Source organism: Colias croceus, chromosome 23 (genome assembly GCF_905220415.1).
Source record: "Colias croceus chromosome 23, ilColCroc2.1".
NCBI lineage: Eukaryota > Metazoa > Arthropoda > Insecta > Lepidoptera > Pieridae > Colias > Colias croceus.
The window spans coordinates 5,850,342-5,875,987 of record NC_059559.1 but is presented as its reverse complement, the minus strand read 5'-3'; the positions used below and the strand labels follow the sequence as shown (position 1 = coordinate 5,875,987).

At 36.5% G+C, this 25,646-nt stretch overlaps 1 protein-coding gene across 1 annotated transcript in view; it reads left to right on the top strand.

The window, feature by feature from the left end:
* The window catches only part of LOC123702315 (1-phosphatidylinositol 4,5-bisphosphate phosphodiesterase epsilon-1-like), a 181,197-nt gene that overhangs the window by 87,056 nt on the left and 68,495 nt on the right, over positions 1-25,646 (top strand). Inside the window, exons 5-11 of the mRNA XM_045650030.1 lie at positions 5,746-5,891; positions 15,657-15,830; positions 18,509-18,607; positions 22,834-22,939; positions 23,552-23,730; positions 24,010-24,205; positions 25,056-25,185. Coding sequence (XP_045505986.1) covers positions 5,746-5,891; positions 15,657-15,830; positions 18,509-18,607; positions 22,834-22,939; positions 23,552-23,730; positions 24,010-24,205; positions 25,056-25,185 — 1,030 coding nt within the window. The remainder of the gene's footprint in view (positions 1-5,745; positions 5,892-15,656; positions 15,831-18,508; positions 18,608-22,833; positions 22,940-23,551; positions 23,731-24,009; positions 24,206-25,055; positions 25,186-25,646) is intronic.

Genomic DNA, 25,646 nt, shown 5'->3' with positions numbered 1-25,646 from the left:
TTCATAGATTTGAATAAATCGTTTTAATAAAATAAAGAAGAATAGTTTGTTTGTTTGAACGCGCTAATCTCAGGAACTACCGGACCGGTTTCAAAAATTCTTTCACCGTTGGATACGTACGTGATTACTGAGTGTACGACTATGTACCACGGGCGAAGCCGTTGCAAACCGCTAGTATAACTGAGATGGAAAGATTTGATTTTTATTTTGCTAATTATACGCTTTTATTAGCTTCACCTGTATATTTGCCAAGACCGACATCCGCGCGGACAAAGTCGCGGGCGGAAGCTAGTCTATAATAATATCAATAATTTCATGAGTTTAAGCGTTTTTTTTATTTATTTCAAGGTTGTGTCATGACAATACCGTCACGTCATGGAGTGCGGCGACGATTTTGGTATCTTTGAATCTTGCCAAAGACGTTTCACTTCGGACACGTGAGCTCAGCACACACGCTCTTTTTTTTTTACTAAAAATTTACGTTTTATATACTTAAAACTACCCGACTTATTTTAAAAAGTTTTTAAAATGTAAAAGACAAGTCTCTAAAGACCTTCCTTACAAAAATCTATACGTAATCTTTTCCTTACCTTTCTAAGGTAAAACTTGTAGTGTTGCCACTTTTCCCAATCTTGTCAATTTTAATATTTTCCTTACAAATTGGCAGATATAATAATATTCTCTTCAGGCTCGATCGCATATATGTAAGCTTAGGATGTAGCATGACCATGATCAGCTTATAAGTCGGACTGTACGCTGTAGGGTGTGTATTATTTTAGTTGGAAGAAGTACTTTCGTTTTTAATATGACAATGTAGTTGATTTTTTTCTTTTAACCCGCTTCAAAAGGGGAAAAAATCTCATTTCGGCTGTGTAAAAAATACAGTCTTTATTACCTCAGAACTTTTGACTGAGTTAATTTATATTGATAATTTCTTTTTTATTTGTAAGCTTGTATCTGCCATGTAATTCCATTTAAATTTGGTTTAGTTCTTACAATTAAAGGCGGTCGAGTTAAGGATAAATATTCTATAATGTGTATACGTATTAGACGTGTGCTTCAACATAACTTTTCCTCGTATTTAAGACGTTTTACAACATTTAAAATACCTACTTAAGTAATTTCATATAACCGTAAATTCATAAAATAATGGTCACTTCTTTTAAAGTAATAGCATTACGTCATAGTAAGAAGGTGTGCGAAGTGAAATCAAATAATGAATCATTGACATAGCCAAGCGTGTGCTAATCACTACATAGTATAAAACAAAGTCGCTTTCTCTGTCCCTATATCCCTTTGTATGCTTAAATCTTTAAAACAACGAAACGGATTTTGTTGTGATTTTTTTAATAGATAGAGTGATTTAAGAGGAAAGTTTTAGTATATAATTTATTAGGTTTTAGACAAAGCGGGCGAAGCCGCGGGTGGTAACCTAGTATTAGCCGCACAATTAGTTTTTTTTTAATTTCATTAGTAAATAAAACAAGTAGGTACAATTGTTCTATTGAGATAACACAGTTGTTTTTTTTAATGATTACGCCATGTGGTACCAATTTGTGACAAATACTTACGTATGAAAATAGGGCTTCGAATCCACTTAGGGAAAAATATAAGATCACACTCACATATTATTATAAAATTTCCTTAATATGTAGGTATTTATGACGAATAAACGACTGGCTGTTCCTGGTCTTCTCTTTTTATTTCTTACTTTGATAATAAATGCAATATGAAAAGTTAAATAAAACTAACTACATGAGATTTATTTTAAGTTTAATATAAGTCCCAAAAAACCCAATAAAATGGTCACCCTACAAAGGTTCGAGTAATACCATTACGTCACACTACTTGAAAGAAAGTGAACGGGCAGAATCAAATATCGAAGCTTTAACGGAGTGGCTAAGGGTGTGTCGGCTCAGTGTTAAATATATTTATCTATTTATTTATTTTTAAGCTATTGCATAGCTTCTATCGCGGGCCTTGAGCGCGGGGACCGAATCGTGAAATTCCGTAACGAAAAAACCTCACGCTCCCCACTCCGACGGGCGGAGGTGTGGCTTGAAGGCATAGCATGCAATAGCTTTACCGCGGCAGTCCCCGAGTGACAAACGTCGTTTTTTTTATATTATTGGTGGTTACTTAATGTAAGTGTAACACAGGTGTGTAATTTTTTTATCATTATGATAAAAAGATGCCTCACACAGTCCGGATCCCTGTCTAAATTCAGAATCTTAAGTAATTATCTAAATTCAGCAAACATGGAAATGTTCCACGCTTGTTTGATTTTTACAGATTTTTCAGATCTGACAAAATGTTTCACAAGCTTTCTGAATTCTGGACCGAAAAATTAAGATTGAATAAATGCATTCAGAAATCACATTCACAAGAACCACTATGCAAAACCTAGACTTACATCTATAATAATATTATAAAGCTGAAGAGTTTGTTTGTTTGTTTGTTTGAACGCGCTAATCTCGGGAACTACTGGTCCGATTTGAAAAATTCTTTCGGTGTTAGATAGCTCATTTATCGAGGAAGACTATATATCCGGCGGATAAAACCGCGGAGCACAGCTAGTCTCATATATGATTATATAAAACATGCGATTCGCGCTACAAACCTATCTCACGCATTGATCTACGAAAATCCCTTAACCCAGCTCGTGAATGCCCTAGATTAGTTTTAGGTTTCGATTCCCGATTCTATTAGCGTTGATAATATCAAAGGTTTCTATTTAGCCTGAGGTGAAGACTGTGCTGGTTTAGGTTGGAATTAAATCTATACTTTTTTTATTAATTATATACAATTGAATTAGCTTTCCGCCCGCGGCTTCGCCCGCGCAGTCATTTCCGTGATAAAACCTATCCTATGTCCCGGGGTAAAAAGTATCCTATGTCCTTTCTCGGGTATCAAAATATCTCTATACCAAATTTCATGCAAATTGGTTCAGTAGTCAAGGTGTGATTGAGTAACAGACAGACAGACAGAGTTACTTTCGCATTTATAATATTAGTATGGATTAGACTTCTTTTAGAAGCATTTTCGAATCTTCATCACATATTTTTAACATTTACCACCGATTCGGAAAGCAGTAATCCAATGTGAATACATTCAAAACGTATAAATTTATAAATATAATAAAATAAATATAATAATGTATGAATTTACAAATATCAAATTCAACATTCAAAACGATCACTTCTAAATGCATGTTTCCTACAAACGTTCACACCCTATACAATATTACGAGTTCCTCTCAAAATGTAAAACGATTGGAACAATGTCAAGAGGAAACTGCAAGGTTCTTTAAAAACTTGGCTCGAATAATCTCACAATTCTGATGTCGAGATTAGACTGGTTGCGTTAAATCTATGATAGTACTAGCTTTCCGCCCGCGGCATCGCCCGCTTTCTCTAAAACGATTTGAGATTTAAACTATCCTGTCTCTCAAGTTGGATCGAACTGCACATGGTGTGCGAATTTTATTATAATCGGTTTAGTGGTTTAGGAGTCCATTGAGGACAAACATTGTGACACGACATTTATATATATATTAAGACTAGTTTTCCGCCCGCGGCTTCGCCCGCGCAGTCAAAGAAAAACCCGCATAGTTCCCGTTCCCGTGGGATTTCCAGGATTGCGTAATTTTCCCGGTATAAAAAGTGGCCTATGGTCCTTTCTTGGGTATCAAAATATCTCCATACCAAATTTCATGAAAATTGGTTCAGTAGTTAAGGCGTGATTGAGTAACAGACAGACAGACAGAGTTACTTTCGCATTTATAATATTAGTATGGATTATGTATTTTATATCTATGTTATAGAGGAAAAGATGTGGTAATGGTTAAACTAAAAATTGCTAATTAATTTCGAAAATTCAGATTCCTTTCATAACCAGAAGATAGATTTTCTGGAGTATGTCACTCCACACATAAGTCGATATTGTTTGTTGTTTTATCCCGAGACTAGTTGAGCCCCGCGGTTTTACTCACATTGCTCCGCTGCTGTTTTGATTATATTATTATAGCCTTATAGCCTTCCTCGATAAATGGGCTAACACCAAAAGAATTTTTAAAACCAGACCAGTAGTTCCTGAGATAAGCGCGTTCAAACAAACAAATTCTTTAGTATAAGAAGTATAGATATAATTATTAATTACTAGCGGTCCGCCCCGGCTTCGCCCGTGGTACATTTTTACGTTTTCTCTCCATAAGAACCATCCTCGTACTACAAGAAATGTAATAAAGAAAGAATTAACGAAATCGTTTCGGTTGTTCCCGAGTTATGCGCTTACCAACACATTTTGCGTTTAATTTTTATATTATAGATATAAGGAACCGGTAGTAAAGGGAAATACCCATGGGAATGAAATGTTTTACCCGGGTAAAAAGAAGCCTACATCAATCTCTAGTTTCCCTTCTATTCACAGTTCCTTCCAGACACAAAAAAATCGCTCCGTTGTGACGTAAAATAGAGATAAACAAACACATTCGCATCTATAATACATATTTCAAGTAGGTATATAAGAAAGGTAAGCAAAGTTTATGATTATTTTACCCAACTGCGTCATAAGGCTTTATTTTTAGGATCCACTAACTTTTCACCCGCGGCTTCGCTCACTTTGTCTAAAACTTAATAAATTACATACATATAGATAGAGTGATTCAAGAGGAAGGTTTTATCCTCTTGAATCACTCTATCTATTTAAAAAACCACATCTACATCCTTTGCTTAGTTTTAAAGATTTAAGCATACAAAGGGACATAGATAGGGACAGAGAAAGCGACTTTGTTTTATACTATGTAGTGATGTGTATGTATGTTTCTTTGGCACGTTCTATTAGAGTAAACGGTTCAATACATTTCGCTTAAGTATCGTTAAGTACGAGTAAATGACGCGAGTGTAAAGTTACAAAAAATAAATGGAAGGGTGGATGTTTTGGGCCGAAATATATTGTCCGTGTCCTTTGAGATTATTCCTCGGTTCTTATCTGAATTATGTGTAATACCAGTGGTACCTATTATGTCTTTATTTGGTTGAATTGTTAAGACTAGCTATTTTTTGTTTATTTTGAAGTATTAGCAGAGTCTACTCAAGGTGTCTTATACATTATTTTGAAAACTATAATTAGATTATTAGTTTGAACACGCTAATCACAGCAACGACTTTTTTAATCGACTTCAAAAAAAAGGAGGAGGTTATCAATTCGGCCGGTATGTTTTTTTATGTATGTACACCGATTACTCCGAGGTTTCTGAACCGATTTACGTGATTCTTTTTATGTTCGATGCGGGATGGTGTTGAATTGGTTCTATAAAAATTTTATTCGGATAGGCCCAGTAGTTTTTATTTTATGAGCATTTTTGTCTGTATTTGTAAATATTGCGAGTGCAAGTTTGAAGTCGGTTGTTTTTAACGCAGTTATCACTTTTTGATTAAAATATTTTTGTATTAAATAGTAATACAGGATTTTGTAATGCTACCAAGAGGGAAAGGACCTAATTACTCTTTAATACTGTAGGTAGAAAATTTTAGACATAGAAAATATTTGAATTCTAAAAATTTGCTTGCAACATCTCGATATAAAACTGACTTAAATCCCAAATTATTTATTTCACTGATCCTTAGAGGTTAGTTAGGAGTCAATTTTGAGGATAAAATCTCTCTAACAAACTTGACAAATCCAATGAAAGGAATCCCTTTGCCCTTAAATATCTCTTCTATAAAATTGTCCATTTGTCCCCAGGTCTCCGCGTGGGTAACCGACCTGGTGCTATCTCCAGCGTCACTAGAAGACAAGAAGGTGGTACTCACCTGCGTACTACGGGTTGCTTTGACCTGCTGGAATATTGGCAACTTCAACGGCGCTATGGAGGTCGTGGCTGGGTTGAAGTGAGTTGAGAGTGTTGATAATTTATGGATAAGAATTAATAGAGCTAATTTATGACTTTATTTGGTTGTCCGGTACCATTATGGTAGGTACTACCTAATAGAAAGGTTTTATAACCAGCTTAAGAAGAAAGTAGTATATATATAAGAATGTAAAACATTCTATATATTCATATCCTATGTGAATTTTATAAAGACTATGATAGTTTATAGAAATATGTATTTTTTGAAAGAGGTTTAGACTGAGAGAAAAAAAACTTTTGTAACTGGGTACAGATCTAATAGTTTTAAGAGATGGAACGTAAGCCAATCGTCGCGAGCCTCGCTTTTGGCGGGGTCATACCTACTTGGTAGTATTCTTAACTAAAAAGAGTAGTGATAATTATTCTGAAAGTTTGTGAAATGTTTGTAAATAATTCCTACGAAAAGAGAAAAGAAGACGAAAGAAGATAGAAGATACGCTCTGTCTGCAGGGGTTTCTTTCGGCCTTCAGCTGTTTATTATAGACTGTAGGCCGGCGGAAACTACTTGCAGACGGTGTGGTACTGCTACAGAAGAGAAAAGAAGAGTTAAGAAGAGAAGATGAGAGATTAAGAAAAGATTGTTCGGTTGTTAGATTGTTTTGTAATATAATAAATAATCTTTATATTTATAATATTCTTTTGTAGCTTTAAGTAATTATGTAGGTACCTTTATTTTTATGGGTGGAAAATGACTGGAAAAACTGACCTTAATTTCAAAAATTGTAAAATTATACAATTTTTGAAATTAAGGCTACATGGAATTATATATAAACGATTCCTGATTGTGTTGAATATGCGACGTTCATATAAAGTTGAACATACTTTCTCGTAAAAAAAATAATAAATATTGAAAATTTGAAGACCAACATCCTAAATAAATAGACATAATTTATGAGAAACAAAATATCTAAAAACAACGACTTATTTAAGCTACATCTCTTTTTGAACTTCCCAAAAACAAAAACATTCATGCTAATTACACACGTTTATTAACAAAAGCGCGGGAAATTCATGACTGACAGATGAAATGTCATATTTCACAGATAATAAATGCCCAAAATCCGACGGATTACGTTGCCATACCAAAAATGGGAAGGTAAATTTTAATCACTCGAGTTGTAATCATGTTTTATGTTCAATTACTGAAACAGGTGTTGATTACATTTATAGCATTGTTGTAGCTTTTATTCCTTTTTATATTTGTTTCCGGAATGAGGGCTTTTTAGCAATAGGACTGCATTTTTGAAGATGTCATGTATTTTCATTGAGATAATATTACTACGTATGGAGGAGACACCACGAACAAAATCTGTGCGCCATTTTTTTGCTCTAACTAAGTTTTAAAAATTATTATCTAGTTAGGTACTTACCGATGAAAGTTATTCCTTTGCACTTTTCCGTATTATTTGTATTATTTGTGCAATATCGTAACACACACGAAGGCATATTTGATGCGTTTCACTTTAAAACAAATAAAAAATGAGCGTGCAGTTACGCCATATGGCGTATGTTGAGCGGAACATAAGTGATGTAGGCGGTGTCGTCTCCATAATATGTGTCTCAATGTGTATTTTTGTCTTTGTTAACTGTTATTTTTTACTAGTTTTAATGATATACTGGGTGTCCCGCCGTCGGTATTCTTAGCTCAATGGAGGTTATAGTTTTGCATACGCTGAGTACGTGAAAAATTATTATAAAAATCCAGATGCATTTTTTTTCAAATAGTTATTCTTAAAACTCTTTGTGTACACCCCTAACAAGCAACCCGCCCAACTTTGCCACCCGCACGTGTGCCGCACGTGAGCTATCGTTTAAGATTATGTTTTCATAGACAAAATGCTCATATTAGCGAAGCGTTATATGCCGGCTGCGCGAAGCTAGAGAAGAAAATGTGAATTGGAAAAATTTAGCAAAAAATTTTTGGCGTAATTTTGTTGTTAAAGTATTTTTTTACGTGACCAGTGTATGCAAGACTACAAAGACCTTATAAGTATACCAATAGTGGGACACCCTGTATAGCCTATATGTTGACACAACCTGTTAGTAATATTCATGCAACATTTAAAAATCCATGTACTTACAGTTTTTGAGTTTAGCCCGGACATACAAAAATAATTTATTTTTTGGCATCAATATCGATTGTAGATTACGCCCCAAATATTATTTTAGCCAACTGCGGCTTCGGTCGCAGATTTCATTTCACTTCTTTATTTGACTTTTGATCTTTGATTTTTGATCTTCCCTGAATAAACGCTTTTACGTGAACGAGCATTTAACGTACACTAACCGCAAGCTGTTCTTTGCAGCGCGTGAGAAGCTAGGGCGGTCAAATAACTGGCGTTTTGTATGGACTCGCGCGGGTCATGTATATGCTAGACGGGATAGTAAATCGAAAATTATTAATGTTAGATCGGAAGACGATATAGATAAGGTTTTTTGTCAATAACTCTTTCGATATTGCACGTATTCCAGACAATTAAGAAAAAAACTATATTTTATTGTATTGTATTAGTAATATTATACGAATTTTGCTATATAAGTTATGTAACAGGTTTAAATGCACTTAATTTATTTTGGGATAATTATGATGTTAGGCTTGTAGTATATTGCAATTTTATATTGCGTTGCTTAAAAGATTGTACTGTGAAATATTATATACTATCTCATCTGGACTTATTTGTACTGTTTTATTGTTGTATACTAAATATACATATTTCTAAATCCTGTTACCGTTATATACTAATTGATTTATTTATTAGGATTGATTTTGCCATACTGTATGTTACAATTCTAAACATGATTACATTTTTAAAGGTTTTGTTATTTGCATTGGATATTTTGCATAGTCATAAGTTAAATTCAAGTTTTTTTCTTACTAATGATTTTGCTCTAGTGTCGATAATTTATTTTGTTGTTACTTTTAGTTATTGTCTAAGCGTTACACTCATAATTATAAAGATAGAAGTAAGATTTTTGTTAAATGTTGTTTATTTTGTTTTATTTTTTCGTTATTGTTATTTCCATTATTGTCCTAGAGAACTTGATATTGTAGTGGTCTGCCTTGTTGCCGGTGGTGTGTATTGTTTGTGTTTCGTACTTTCTTCTATATTTTACTATTTTATTGTATTTTTTCTATTTATAAACTATATTAACTGGGTAAATGAATTAACACTAAAACTCGACTCAATGATGATATTGCATATTTTATTTAAATACTGTATATTTATCTACTCTTTTGTCCAATATGTATTTTATTTAATATTAATATACTATAATGATGGTTAAAAAAAATCTCGTAATTGGCCTTATAAACATATGTTCGCTTGGGACTGGTCACGAAGAGCTTCTTGCTGCGATGGAGCACCAAAACGTGGATGTGTTGGGTATTAATGAAACATGGCTAAAAGAAGGAGAAGAGGGTCGTGCGCCTAAGTTCACAGGTTATCGCCTTGTTCATATACCTCGACCGCCACATGTGCGAGGTCGCGGCGGTGGCGTTGGCTTTTATGTTAGAAATAGTTTGAATGTGAAAGTTTTAAAACATCCATGTTGTTTAAATGTTGAGCAAATGTGGATAACTTTAAACATTCGGTGTAAAAAACTAGTAATCGGCACAGCTTACCGCCCGCCATGGTTGAATGTCGATACTTTCGTTAACGCAATTTATGAATCGGTCGCTAGTTTTTCATGGGCTGATAATACCATAGTTATGGGAGATTTTAATATTAATTTTGCAGACAAGAGTACCATGGGTTATCGCAAATTGCTAGAATTTTTAACAATGACGAGCTTAACGCAAATTATAAATGAACCCACTCATTTCACAGATCATAGTGAAACTATTATTGACCTTATATGTACGGATGTAAATGTGCAACGGATATCAGTAAACCATATAAATGATTTAAGTCACCATGCGTTTGTTTCGTGCGAACTTTACATAATTAAAGATAAGTGTATCCCTCTAAAAATACAATACAGACCAATTAAAGATATGAACATGGACCTATTCGAAACCGCTATGTCAAGCATTAACTGGGATGCTATAATAGACCACCAGGATATTAATAATTTTGTTTCGGATTTTAATGCAACCATTTTATCAATTTATGACTGCCTAGCTCCCATTAAACACTTTCTTGTAAAAAATCAGAACTACCCTTGGATCACATACAATATCAGGTTATTGATGAGACGTAGGAATGATGCATATACTAGGGCAAAGTATTCTAAACATGATAGTCATAAATTATATTATATGGAGTTAAAGAAAGAGGTTGCGAATGCGATTGAGCGTGAAAAAACATGTTATTTTGAAACGTTTGTAAACACGAATTTAAATAACCCGCGTCTACTCTGGAATAATGTTAAAAAAAATGTTAATATCAGTAAAAGTACTGACAATGCGTTGCCGGAGCATCTTAGAAAGCCGGATGATATAAATTGTCATTTTTTAAATATTCCTGGTAGATCATGCGCGTCTAAAGAGGACTTACATTTCTTTTTAAATAACAAAAAAGGGACTTCACTGTTTTCTTTTGCGGCTGTCTCTAAAGACGAGGTGTTTAAGCATTTCAGATCATTGCATTCTAATGCTATTGGTTACGACGGAATCTCACTAGATATGTTAAAATTATCCTTGCCCTTTACTCTTGAAACAATTACGAATATCATAAACACATCACTTAAGACTTCCACTTTCCCTTCCACCTGGCGTAAAGCGCTCATTAAACCACTGCCCAAAACTAACAATCCAAATTGTCTTAAAGATCTAAGACCAATTAGTATTTTGCCATGTCTATCAAAGATTCTCGAGAAAGTTGTATGTGAGCAAGTCAGGCGCTACTTAGATTTAAATGATATGTTGCCAACTAGGCAATCGGGATTTAGGAAGCAAAATAGTACCATAACAGCTCTGTTGGATGTGGTTGACAATATGCTTGAGGCACAGGATCGAGGAGAGGGGAGTCTGTTAATCCTCTTAGACTACTCCAGAGCCTTCGATTGTATCAATATTGAATTGCTTCTCTGCAAGCTTTCATACTACGGCTTTGATGATAACTCTTTACAGTGGTTTAAAAGTTATCTTTCTTACCGCTCACAAATGGTCGAGTTAAAAGCGGACAGTAGTCAAAGTGCATGTTCGTCTGCATGGGCGGAAGTTTCCAGAGGAGTACCGCAAGGTTCTATTCTTGGTCCTCTTTTGTTTATTTTGTATACAGCCGATGTAACGCAATGCATAAGGCATTGCAAATATCATATGTATGCGGACGACATCCAATTATACCTCTCGTTCAAGGCGAGTGAGATGGACAACGCTCTGGAAAGGCTACATGATGATTTGAGTCGTATATCGGTTTGGTCAGAATCTAATTGTCTTTCTCTCAATTCTAGCAAAACCAAATATATGATCATAGGCACAACTCATCAAATCAATTCAATATTGGCTCAACAACCTACCATATTTCTAAACGGAGAACCAATAGAAAGAGTGACTGAAGCGCGTAATCTTGGTGTAGTGTTTGATGAAGGCTTGCGATTTCACAAGCACATTTTAAATATTTCAAAAAACTGTTTTTACCGACTGAAACTGCTTTACCGGATTAGACAGTCCTTGAGTGTAAATGTCAGGAAATTGCTTTGTGAGTCGCTTATCTTGTCGAAATTTAATTACGCGGATGTGGTTGTAGGGCCTAGGTTGCTTGAATCAACGAAAAAAATAGTGCAACGGGTGCAAAATGCGTGTGCCCGCTATTGCTACAATATTCCCTATCGTGATCATGTTACACCGTACTTGATCAAACACAACTCACTTAAAATGGAATATCGTACCCACTTACACCTGGCTACGCTTCTCTTTAATTTATTAAAATATAGAGTACCTGTATACTTGTACAATAAATTGAAATGGTTGGCGGATAATAATACAACCTACGAGACTAGACACGCAAGCTCTTTGTTGGAAATTCCCCTGCATAGAACATCTACTTTTAGGGGGTGTTTTAGGTATCGAGCATCAAAATGTTGGAACGACCTACCGCCGCCTATTCGTTCACAACAAAGCTTATCGTCTTTCAAAAAAAAGTTAAAGTCATATCTTCTTGATTTACAAAAACGTTAACAAGAAAAAATTAGCATCCCCAATATTTATTTAATTGTTTGTTTATTTATATATATTTTTTTTTTATTTTATTTTATTTACTTTTTTTTTATAAAATATTGCATCCCCATTATTGTTCTTATTTGTTTATAGATTATTTAAGTATTTATCCAATAACCTCTTTGCTACTTTAAGTCAATGTGTAATATTATCTATTCACTAAGTAAGTATAATTATAATCAAGTACCTGTTTATTACAATATTTAAATATATATATATTATTTTTTTTAATAACTTTTCACTGCAGTTTGAGCAATAATACATCCACTGTCAGCAAGGCATCCTGAGGCAACCACTGAAAATCAGTGTATTGCACTGAGTGGCAGGCCTATTGTGGAATACATTATATTTAAGTTAGATTTAAGTTTCTTGTTTCTTTTTTTTTTTGTATTTTTGGTATATGTATATCCATAATAAACGTATTTTCATTTCATTTCATTTTCATTTCATTTCATTTTCAAATAAGTGTACTTTTTAACATATAATATAATTACTAGGCACAGAACACACAACTTTTTTAAATATATTTTTTAAATATCTTTGAATTTATATTAATCTTATTTAATAAGTTTATTATTAAACAACGAAATCATATTTAATAAAAAAATTGTTGAAGGAAGGAATTCACCTACAAACAACATTTAAAATTTTGATGGTATGAACCTACCTTTAGGATCAAGTTACCTAACGGTCTTGTCCTAAAAACCTTTGACTGTAAATTTCCATCCCAATTACCTAACTGTTTTGGAATTATAAAGCAATTCTTTGAATTGTTTTTCAAAATTAATCACATAGGAGCTGTATAATATCTACACTAATATTATTAGAGGGAAACTTGTATTTTTGTTTAAAACTACCGGTCCGCCCCGGCTTCGCCCGTGGTACCTACATGTTTACGTTTTTTTTCATAAGAACCATCCTCGTACTTCAAGGAATAGGTTCCGCAGCGCACGCGATGACAGAATTTTTATTAAGGCATTTTTTACTCCTTGGTTTACATTATTGGATGTTTGGTAAGGATCTCTAATTTTTTTGAAAATGCAATATAGCCTTTGTTGCTCAGTGAAAATGCAGCTTTCTAATGGTGAAAGAATTTTTGAAATCGGTCCAGTAGTTTATGCGTGAAAGTCATACATAATTACAAACCTTTCCTCTTTCTAATACTAAGTATAGATAAACTTATATAAAATTGTACATAAATACCTATATAACTTTCTAATATGTATACCTAAATGACTTTCGCAATTATGTTTATTTAATAGAAAATGTCTAAATAAACTATAGATACCAATTATTAAAAAAAAACAAAGTTTTGATACGTTTTAATATACAAAAATTATTTTACCATTGAAAATCAATTATGCAAATCCTTTATTTGTCATATTAATTGACGAATGAGCTAATAATAACCTTAATAACAGACTCTTAACATTACAAAAAAAGCAATAAAAAGGCAATAATTTATATTTCTCCCGAGTAAACCCGGGAAAACGGCTAGTTAATGAAAATTACAAACTTATCCATCACAATTTCAAGGAAAGCTTTTTAATGTAACAATTCGGTTCAAATTCCAAAAGGCTTCCAAACTTTTGGCGCGCATTTCAAAAATGGCGGCAAAGATTCGATTAGAATTACAAATGGCCGCCACGTGCCGTGCCGTTTGAACAAACTTTCTGGGCTAGGTAAAAATATATATTAAAAAAAAACACACAATTGACTAGTTTATATTATGATTTATTATTATAAATGCGAAAGTTTGTGAGGATGGATGTAGGATGAGGATGTGTGTGTACATACACATGTTTGTTACTCTTTCACGCAAATACTACTGAACCGATTACAATGAAATTTAGCACACATATAGAGGGTAACTTGGATTAACACATAGGATATATTTTTATCCCGGAAACCCCAAGGGAGTGGGAACTACGCGGTATTGAAAACGCCTGTGAAGCATTTTATTATTTATTTCACATTTATAATTTTAGTAGGAGTAAATCCTAGAAGCGCTATTAACAGAACCATAAATAAAATTTCATGAAAAGATTACCGTTAATTTAATTCAAAAACTACAAAAGAAAAAATAACATATTTTCATTTCAGATTTAAATTCTTTGAAAGCCTATTCCAATGAATACCTACATATTATTTTAGTTTTGAAAAATTCGTTTCAATACGCGAATAATAACAGGCCAAGTGCGAGTCGGGCTCGCGCACGAAGGGTTCCGTACTATATATTATCTATAATAGAAAATGACGTTTGTTGTAGGTATACTAATTTTTAAGGTTTATTGTATGGGGACCCCCCTTAATATTTTTATTTTTTATTTTTAGTATTTGTTGTTATATCGGCAACGGCAATGTACATCATTAGTAAAAATTTCAATTTTTTTAGCTATCACAGTTTATGATACAGTCTGGAGACAGACAGACAGACGGACTCAAACTCAAACTCAATTAGACTTCTTCTAGAAGCACATTTGATACGGAATGCAGTATCCATAGTTCAACTCCATAGTTGCTCTTTTTAATCATGTCAGTTTTACAATTTAATTTTACAAAAAACATATGTAACATCACCTATTATAATATGCCAAAGAACTGTCCTGTGTCTTTACGCGACAACCCTCCATGGGTTTTAGATAGACCTCATTGGGTAGACAGCCGCGGAGGCTTAGTAATAGGGTCCCGTTTTACGCTTTGTGTACGGAACCCTAAAAATAATCTATACAAAAATCCCCGAACAGATGTCATATTTCCCTCGATCTCATAATATTTTTCGTAAACAAGCAAAAACGTTGTGGATTTATAAAAAAATGAAATTACAACCTTGAGATATGCTTAGTTCTTGTTATCAAAATCTGAAGCAACTATTTTTGTAAAAAGCCGTTCTATGTTTTAACCGACATCAAAAAATGAGGAGTTTGTATTCGACTGTAAGTTTAATTCATATTTTAGGGTGTGGTTTCGTGACTCAAAGATACCAAAATCGTCGCCTTACTTGATGACGTGACAGTGAAATTTAACTCTCAACGCGTCTAAAGAAGTTTCACTTCAAAAATAATACGAATTGAGATACTATCTTTCCAGCGGTGAAAGAAATTGAAATTATTCCAGTAGTTTTTGGTGTAAAAAACATTACAAACATACATACAAAATCATGAATATTTCCTCTTTATAATATTAGTTTACACTACGTATGAAGAGGAGAATTTTAATTTTGCCTCCCGCTGAGCTGCGAGTAATAAATAATTTTAAATTTATTTAATTTTCCATTTTCTCGGTAAAAGACAATTTTGATCAACATAAAACCCACAAAAGGTGTGTTTAATCTATACTAATATTATAAAGCTGAAGAGTCTGTTTGTTTGAACGCGCTAATCTCAGGAACTACTGGTCCGATTTGAAAAATTATTTCGGTGATAGATAGCCCATTTATCGAGGAAGGCTATAGGTTATATATCATCACGCTAAGACCAACAGGAGCAGAGCCACGCGGGTGAAACCGTGGAGCACAGCTAGTTTACAAATAATTAGAACTAAAAATTGTAAATTCTTATTCATAGTATTGACAATCTTTTCCAGGTCACACAAGCTCAAGCCCTTCTGGCTGAGCATATCAGACGAGCCTCTACCAGCGCTGGACTTTCTCTCCGCGGCTCTGTTCTCGGCGGAGTACGAGAGAGCGCTGAGTCGAGCGCTGGCTATGCCGGAGTGTAGGCTGATACCGTTCTTTGGTGCTTTCTTACGGGAACTGAGGTAAGTTGTTCGCAGTGATGTTACATTGTCATCATTATTTTCATTGTCATTTCCATAATACTGTAGTACCAAGGACGGTACCAAGGACGGTACCCGGACCTTTTGAAGGCTTACGGATCCAACACGCATAGGCCCTTTCGAGAATTTTAATGTGTTAACTATCGTTAGTTTCACAAACATCACCACGATACTCATCACAACCGGTAGGTTGTCATCACCGTTATACCTATTCCACCAATAATGTGCAAGGAATGTGTTTGTAAACAAACAATCATATCCCTTCATTAGTTTGAAGTTTGAAGCGTTTAGCGTTTGAAGCGATGCTATTGGTTACTTACAAACACATTCCTCACTACAAATTCTCTCATATTATTGGTAGAAATGCACCCTTATCGTCCGTAAGCCATAAATATGACCATTGACCACACATAGCCCTACTATCTTTTATTTTATTGTAATAATATTAAACTATGTAGCCTATAGCACTCAACGATCACGTACAATTCACATATCCAACGGTGAAAGAATTTATAAAATCGGTTCAGTAGTTCCTGAGATTAGTGCGTTCAAAAAAATAAAATATTCTTCTTTATATTACTATAGATAACTAGCGGTCCGCCCCGGCTTCGCCCGTGGTACATTTTTACGTTTTCTCTCCATAAGAACCATCCTCGTACTTCAAGAAATGTAATAAAAAAAGAATTAACGAAATCGGTTCAGTTGTTCTCGAGTTATGCTCTTTCCAACACATTTTGCGATTCATTTTTATATTATAGATATCCCAATACTCATAAATAACTGCCTTATAACAATTCCAAACGAATATTCACGTAACGATGCGAAAAATAGGAAAATCCAAGAGAAACTAAGAGATAATTAACCAAGCGAAATTTCAGTCAAAACCTCTGGATCACAGAAAATCATTTTGCGAATCCTGAAAAATAATTTCTCGGAGAGAAATCGTGTGCTTCTAACCTTAATGGATTGTGGCTACAGATTCATATGGAGCTGTTAATACCACTTTTGTGTGTTGTATTTTTTATGCAATATAAATTATCTAGCTAATACCTACTTATTAGATCCTAGTTCCTAACTGATTTTTTTTTCGATTAGAATCTTTCTCTATCAAGGTTCACTAGGCAAACTAGTATTTTTTTATACGATATACTCATAAAAGTATTATCATCTTTTAGTTTATACTAATGAACCAACCCTTTAAATTAAAACAAACACCTTTTGATCTTAACTTATATATTATTTAATTGAATTTTAAATGCATTAAAAATTTAATTAAATAATATTCAAACACGAGAATCACGTTCATTGCATTATTTTCATAAATAAAATTAGTGACTAATTACCACATTCGTTTTTGATTCTGTTGAAGAAAATAAATAAATCCAGCGGTATTATCAGCTCCATATACATGTTAATCACCCAACACTTCTCAGTTGAATGAGTCTAGCCATACAGCGTCTGTTGTTTTTTAATATCACCATTTGCACTCCACTGTATAACACGGATTTCATATATTCCTAATTATTAACTTAAAGTTTAACTTTTTAACACCTAAATAGTGTTTATAACCCCTTTATAGCTTAAGTGTCAGTGACTTTGGGGGTTACAGTTTTTTATACACTCATTTAGAAAACACGTCATGTCGCATATAAAATGTAAAAAATCGTTTTTTTTAAGTGAAACTTCTTGCGCGTTGAGAGTAAAATTTCAAGGAACGTCATGGAATAAGGCGACGATTTTGGTATCTTTGAATCTTGCAAAAGAAGTTTCACTTCTGACACGTGTACTCAGCATACACATTCTTTTTTATATCTACCTAGCTGATATGAAAAATAAATTCCTTTGACATTAGAAAAATTAAAAAACTCAACTCACTCTTAACTCTCGCACAATTCTCGTAAATTAAACATAGATTTTAATCTCAAAAACCTTCTGACACAAAAACACCACATAACAAAGCATTATCAAAATTGGTCCAGCCGTTCACGCGTTCTAACCTTGATTAAGACAAACGTTGAAAGAAATTTACATAATAAACTAAAATCAAGCTTATAAACTATTCAAACAAAGAAAGGATTGACAGAATTATATGCACAGCCTTTATCGACCCCCAGAGGTCAACAGTCACAAAAGGGGTCACTACTCCCTAAAAAGATCATGAGATGTATGATATTAGATTTAATTATTATTTTAAAATTTGTATTTTTGTGTAGGCAATAATTATTATAATGAGGTAAAATGAGTGTACAAATTAAGCCTATTACGAAAAGAGGAGTGTTTATTATTATTTCTTTGTTTATATAATATAATGTTTGAAACAAAACGTCTTTAGGCGCGTTGAGAGTTAAATTTCAAGGTAGGCAATACCGTCACGTCATGGAGTGGGGCGACGATTTTGGTATCTTTGAATGTTGACAAAGAAGTTTGACTTCAGACACGTGAGCTCGGCACAATATTAAATCTAATAAGTATATATAAAATTCTCGTGTCACAATGTTAGTTAACACACTACTCCGAAACAGCTGAACCAATTCTAATGAAATTTTGTGTGCTTAGCGGGTAGGCCTGAGAATCGGCTAACATTTTTCATACCTCTAAGAGTAAGGCAGAACAACGTTTGCCGGGACAGCTAGTATTAGTATAAATTATTGCTATTTCAGGGAAATCCTGGCAGCAACACCATCACTTACAACACATTCAGTGGCTGCGACGCCGACACATCGACGAGACTTCAAAAGGGAATCTACTAAAGATGATAGGTATGTTTGTGAAACACGTATGAAAACCGAATTAATTATCTTGGTTTCGAATCCTGGAAGAATAAAAAAAATACCTGCAAAAGATTTTTTATTACAAGCTTACCGTCTAAAACCTTATAAATTATAATTATACTTAAACCTTCCTCTTGAATCACTCTATTTATTTAAAAAAAACCGTATCAAAGTCAGTTGCGTAGTTTTAAAGATTTAAGAATACATTTAGGGGTGCAATGGCTGTATACCACCTAACGGCCAAAGCCAACCTCACCTGCTCGCGGTGCACCCTGCCGATCAACAGACGAGGCTCTGGCGATATTTTTCTAGAGTGGTAGGACTACAACTGCATATAATTTTTTTTATTTTATTCATTATATGCAGCACAAATGGGCTGTAGTCCGTCCGGCGCGATACCACTATCTCACAAAAACCGGCGTAAAGCGTTGAGCGTTTCGCATAGGTGAGTGAGACATTCCGGAGGCCCCCCCCCCCCCCCCTTTTTCCCTTTAAAATCATGGCAGCGGAATTAAAAGATTTATTACCCCAGGAGGGTACCAACACGCAAGGTGCTGGAGAATCCCTCCCTGAGCACTTTTGTTCAGGCTGCCCTATGTATTCTGGGGAGGGCAAAATCCCGCTCAATACTCAAGCACGAGGCAATAAGAGCAACAAGTCCTGTGCACGCCCTTCTACGTTCTGCGTCAACTTTTGTAACATCAGGGGCTTACACTCCAACATCAATGCCGTCCACTACCACCTTGAGACAGCGAAGCCGGCCTTGCTCTTTTTAACCGAAACGCAGATATCTTCCCCCTCTAATACAGCTTATCTCAGTTACCCAGGCTACAATCTGGAGCACAACTTTTTACCCCGCGCTGGTGTATGCGCCTTTATCCGGAATGATATCTGCTTTCGACGCCTCAGCTATCTTGAAGATAGGGATCTTTCCATCATTTGGTTGCGTGTAGACTGCGACGACCACCCTCGCGTCTATGCGTGCCTATACAGATCCCATAGCGGTAATGAGGAAACCGACCGACTCATCGAGCATATACAATCGGCGGCAGATACTATGCTCAATCAGATACCCTGCGCTGAAATTGTAGTCCTTGGGGATTTCAATGCCCATCACTCAGAATGGCTTAAGTCCCGAACTACTGACCACGCAGGTAAATCTGTTTTCGACTTTGCTCTTGCCTATGGTCTTACTCAAATGGTACAATCGCCAACGCGAATTCCTGATGTTGAGGATCATACGCCTTCCCTGTTGGACCTACTGTTGACATCTCACCCTGATGGCTATCAGGTCCACGTTGATGCCCCTTTAGGCTCATCGGACCACTGCCTAGTGCGGAGTGTAGTGCCAATCTTGCGTTCGTCACGGCCGGAGCGTGTTGGCCGTCGACGCGTTTGGCACTACAAGTCAGCAGATTGGGATGAGATGCGTACATTCTTTTCGTCCTATCCCTGGGGCCGTGTTTGCTTCTCGGCAGACGATCCTAGCACCTGCGCAGACTCTGTTGCCGATGTGATACTTCAGGGCATGGAACTTTTTATTCCGAACTCTGTTGTACCCATTGGTGGCAAGTCCCAACCCTGGTTTGGTCTCTCTTGTAAAACGGCATCACGCCGAAAACAAGACTGTTACCAAGCCTGGGCTAATGCACTCGTGTCTAGTGATCCAAACGCCTATACACTTAAGAGAGAACTAAACTCAGCCTCTAGGTCCTTCAAAAGAGCAATTGCAAAAGCAAAGTCAGAGCATATTGCTAAGCTTGGCGAGAAACTTGCCCAACTTCCTTCGGGAACGCGCGCCTTTTGGGCTCTCGCCAAAGCTGTGCAAGGAAACTTCTGCAAGCCGTCACTACCATCTCTGCGCATGGAGAATGACTTGTTGGCCCACACGGCAAAGGAGAAGGCCGATCTTCTTGGCTCCCTTTTCGCCGCAAACTCGACTTTGGATGACATGGGAAACTCGCCGCCTACCATCCCGCGGTATGAGGGCTCTATGCCGGACATCCGGTTCACCCAGAGCGCTGTGCGTAAAGCATTTTTTTGCCCTAGATGTCCACAAGTCGAGTGGCCCCGACAGTATTCCTCCAATTGTGCTGAAGATGTGCGCACCTGAGCTAGCACCGGTCCTCACGCGACTCTTCCGGTACTCCTACTCCACAGGCGTTGTCCCGAATTCATGGAAGACAGCGTTAGTGCACCCAATCCCGAAAAAAGGCGATCGCTCTGATCCGTCCAATTATCGACCTATAGCAATCACCTCCTTGCTCTCCAAGATAATGGAATCCCTTATTAATCGCCAACTACTGAAATATCTGGAGGATCACCAGCTGATTAGTGACCGACAGTACGGTTTCCGTCGCGGTCGCTCAGCTGGGGATCTTCTTGTATATTTAACTCACAGATGGGCTGCAGCGATTGAGAGCAAGGGTGAAGGCTTGGCGGTCAGTTTGGACATAGCGAAAGCTTTTGATCGGGTTTGGCACAAAGCGCTCTTAGCTAAACTTCCATGCTATGGGCTTCCCGAGAGACTTTGCCAGTGGGTAGCCAGTTTTCTCACAGAGCGTAGCATGCGTGTCGTTATCGACGGTTCCTGCTCCGACCCTAAGCCTGTGAATGCTGGTGTCCCACAAGGTTGCGTTCTGTCTCCCACTCTGTTCCTTCTGCATATCAATGATATGCTGCGCAACAGCAGCATTCATTGCTATGCAGACGACAGCACTGGTGATGCAGTTTACACCGGCCAATGCAATGTCTCTCGGGATCGCGTCATTGAGTACCGGAACAACCTCGTGTCTGAAATTGAGGCTTCTTTAGACGAAGTTTCTAATTGGGGTCGACTAAATTTAGTCGAATTCAACCCGAAGAAGACACAGGTTTGCGCGTTTACCGCAAAAAAGCTTCCCTTCGATGTAACCCCTATTTTTCAGGGCACTCCTCTATCAGCCACAGCTAGTATTGGTATTCTCGGTCTCGAAATCTCGAGTAACGTGCAGTTTTCCTGTCATTTGGTAGGCAAAGCCAAGTTGGCTTCTCAGAAACTTGGTGTGCTCTGTAGAGCGGGACAGTATTTCACGTCGCGTCATCGCCTCAGTCTTTATAAGGCGCAAGTCAGACCGCACATGGAATACTGTTCCCATCTCTGGGCCGGGGCACCCCAGCAATACCTCCTTCCATTTGACCGCATTCAAAGGAGAGCTGTACGACTCGTTGGCGAACCGAGTCTCACCGATCGGCTTGATACTCTGGCGTTGCGAAGAGATATCGCGTCCTTATGCGTTCTCTACCGCATTTACTATGGGGAGTGCTCTGAGGAATTGTTTGGAACATTACCCACCGCTGAGTTCCATTACCGCACAGCCCGCCATAAACAGAAATACCACCCTCACCACCTTGACTGCTGGCGGTCGACAACTGTGCGCTTTAAACGGAGCTTCTTTCCGCGCACAACAGTCTTATGGAACCAGCTTCCTAGTACGGTATTCCCGAATGGTTACAATCTGGGGACCTTTAAGAAGAGAGCGTATTCTTTTTTAAAAGGCCGGCAACACACTCCCAATGTCCCTGGCGTTGTGTGTGCTTATGGGCGACGCTGAACGCTTACCATCAGGCGTCGCGTCTGCTCTGTTGCCTCCTCTCTCAAAAAAAAAAAAAAAAAAAAAAAAAAGGGACAGAGAAAGCGACTTTGTTTTATACTATGCAGTGATTTTATCTGTTCTCTTTATTATAGAGGTAAGATTTAAAATGTAGTTACAGTACATTGAGATCATAAAACGTTTGGCAGGATACAGGTCGATAGTCGTCAGAAATTTGTTTAATTTTCAAAATAATATTACACAGACTCGGGAAATTATATTCTGCGGGGAAGAGCTGGAAAAACAATTTCATTTCAAATCTTATACCTTAGGTACTAGCTTACTAACCGCGACTTCGCCCGCTTTGTCTAAAACCTAATTAAATATATACTTCCTAAAACCTTCCTCTTGAATCACTCTATCTATTAAGAAAAACCGTATCTAAATTCATTGCGTAGTTTTAAAGATTTAAGCATACAAAGGGACACAGGGACAAGGAAAGACGACTTTGTTTTATATTATGTAGTGATTAGATTCTTGTTATACTCTGAAATAATAATACATCTTATAGTTACCCAAATAAGTTATGATGCAGTTTTTACACATAGAGGTAAATATATAAATAAACTGTATTATTCACAGAGGGTCGCAAAAGAAGGACAGTAGGCGAGAAAGCAAAAGAAGTGACACGAGCCCTTTAAAGGACAGCTGTAAACGAGACCCCAGGAATGAACCTACGAGACAAGTGGTAAGTAATGTAGGAAAAAAAGTTAAATGAAAGTTATTTAGAACTTTATTTCAGAATTATAAATTCAATCAAAAATTGTGCAGCTTATTCGAATCGAGTTATTTATCCCTATTTCATTTGATTTACCTAGTATTATTTATTCTCTATAGTATTTATTATAATATTCGTGGTTGTACCTGAATATGTAGTCCACATATTCATTACTTCAATCCGTAAAATAAAAATTATCCTATTTCATGCCCTCAGAAAATGTTTTCTTAGCTTACTGAATTCGTTAAAATTAAACAAAACAATAACTACCCCAGATCGTTAACTATTTTTGTTTTCGACACTGACTTTTTCGACCTACCAATTTAATTTAATTGAGCTGATTACCTACCTTTTGCCCCGGTTGCCTGGCAATGATCACTGCTAAGTGATAAGGCCGCCTCATAAGAAACTATTTGTGTGTCTGTTTAAACATAATCTCCTTTACGTATGGTTATATTAAAGGGTTATTTTATTTTAATTTTATTTATTCTTCATTTTATAAACAGTGAAGAAATACAAAAATGAGGGTTAAATAAATAATTAGGTAAACCATTATACTAATTTTCATCCATATCTTTCCAGTACATAGCCTCATTCGACGACGAAGGTGAACAGGCGTTCCGTCGCGTCGGTCCCGAGGGTCTGGTCAATCTGGAGAAGGTTTACAGAACACAAGCGGTGATGGACCATATCGCGAGCTTTCACCAACATCGACATACGCTGGCTAGGACCAGTACACCGGTTTTTGGTGATTATTTGAGGTGAATAATCGAGTAGGTCATGTTAATAATTAAAGGTCTATAGATGTATTTGTAAATGTTATGTTGCTGTCATTATACGCAATCACTTTTGGTTTTCTGCCACTAGTAGTGCTGTTTTTAACCTACTGTTAAATCGTTTTATATGCAATTTATTAATGTTTATTTTTCAGTCTCTCTACAATATAAAATTACATTTTTGCTCTATAGGATATCGCGGTTATAGAGCCCAGCTATTCTCCATTGCCTAACGAAAATAGTATAAACGTATACGTCTTCCAGAACAGTGATCTCCGCTTGCGAACAGCCCGTCTTCGCTCCGCCCACACACAAAGGGTCCACCTTCGAGAACGAAGCGCTATACGAGTTAGAGGGCGGTGGGTATAGCCCCGTGCAGCCGTTGCCACATGATCATGCAGTGACTATGTTCCCGCTTGCACCACAGAACGGGGATCGAGTGGATAGGCATATATTACAGGTGAGCTGAATGTAAAATAAAATGTAAAAAATGTCAACAATATCAAACATGTAAACGATGTCAAGTACATTATTTTATGAATGTACATATTATACATATTACATATTATTATCTACTGCCCTCTGTACATTTTATAACTTGTATCGCTCTTATTTTGTAATCTTGTATCTAGGGTGCAAGGAATTTTTCATTCATTCATAAACGTCAAACAAGTCGATAATGTTTCAACATGTTACAGTGCCACAAACTTAACTGACCCGGTGAAAAAAACTGGAACTACGTGCCACCAGTAGTAAAAATCGACATCAGTGACACCGTCACCGGGTCAGTTAAGTTTGTGGCACTATAACAAAGCAATTTTCAACGAACCATGTCGAACATTTCAACAATCTAAAAAATATCAAATATGATAAAAACAACAACCATATTACCTGTCTGTGTGAAATTAGTTTTGGTAGAAGATCCGAACATAAGTCGACCTTCATCCTGTCCAGGATTTTCCCAGTAAACCCATTTTTAATACATTTTTTAATACACTAAATTTATTATAAAACTAGCTTCCGCCCACGACTTTGTACGTGCATCCCCGTTTTTCCCCGTTCCCGCAAGAATTTCGGGAAATCCTTTCTTAGGGTACGCCTACGTTATGACATCTACCTGCATGCCAAATTTCAGCCCGATACGTCCATTGGTTTGGGCTGTGCGTTGATAGATCACTATATCAGTCACCTTTGAGTTTTATATAATATATAGATTGGTCTCATTCTATTATCATGCCGGTGCAGGTCGACCTTTTGGATCTTAGACCATTTGAAAACATTTTAATATACGACTTACCTACACACGACAGATAATGCACCACGGCACCGCGTGTATAGCGGGCGAGGCGGAGTGGGGCGCGTTCGTGCACCTCCGCCTCGAGCGCGCCTGCGCGCTGCTCGCCTGGTGCCGGACCGCGCACCGCCCGCATGCGCACTGCGGTCAGTGCATACTATAAATAATAAATAAATAAATAAATAAATATTATAGGACATTATTACACAAATCGACCCACAGTAAGCTCAATTAAGGCTTGTGTTGTGGGTACTAGGCGACGATAAATATAATATTTAATAAATACATATATAGATAATAACACCCAGACCCAAGAACAAATAATTGAGTTCATCACACAAATATTTGCCCTGACCGGGGATCGAACCCGGGACCGTCGGCTCAGTAGGCAGTTACTTTACCACTGCGCCAACCGCGTCGTCTTCGTCGTCACTATACATCTTGCTATACATGTTTACAGTGCCACAAACTTATATGTACCCCTAGTGTGAGTTTGATCAAGTACGAAACGTTACTATCACGTCTGCGTCACAGCCGAATTAGTATGGGAAATCGAACAGCGCCCCTAGCGGACGTATGGGGAAGCTTTGATTCCCCATACAAATTT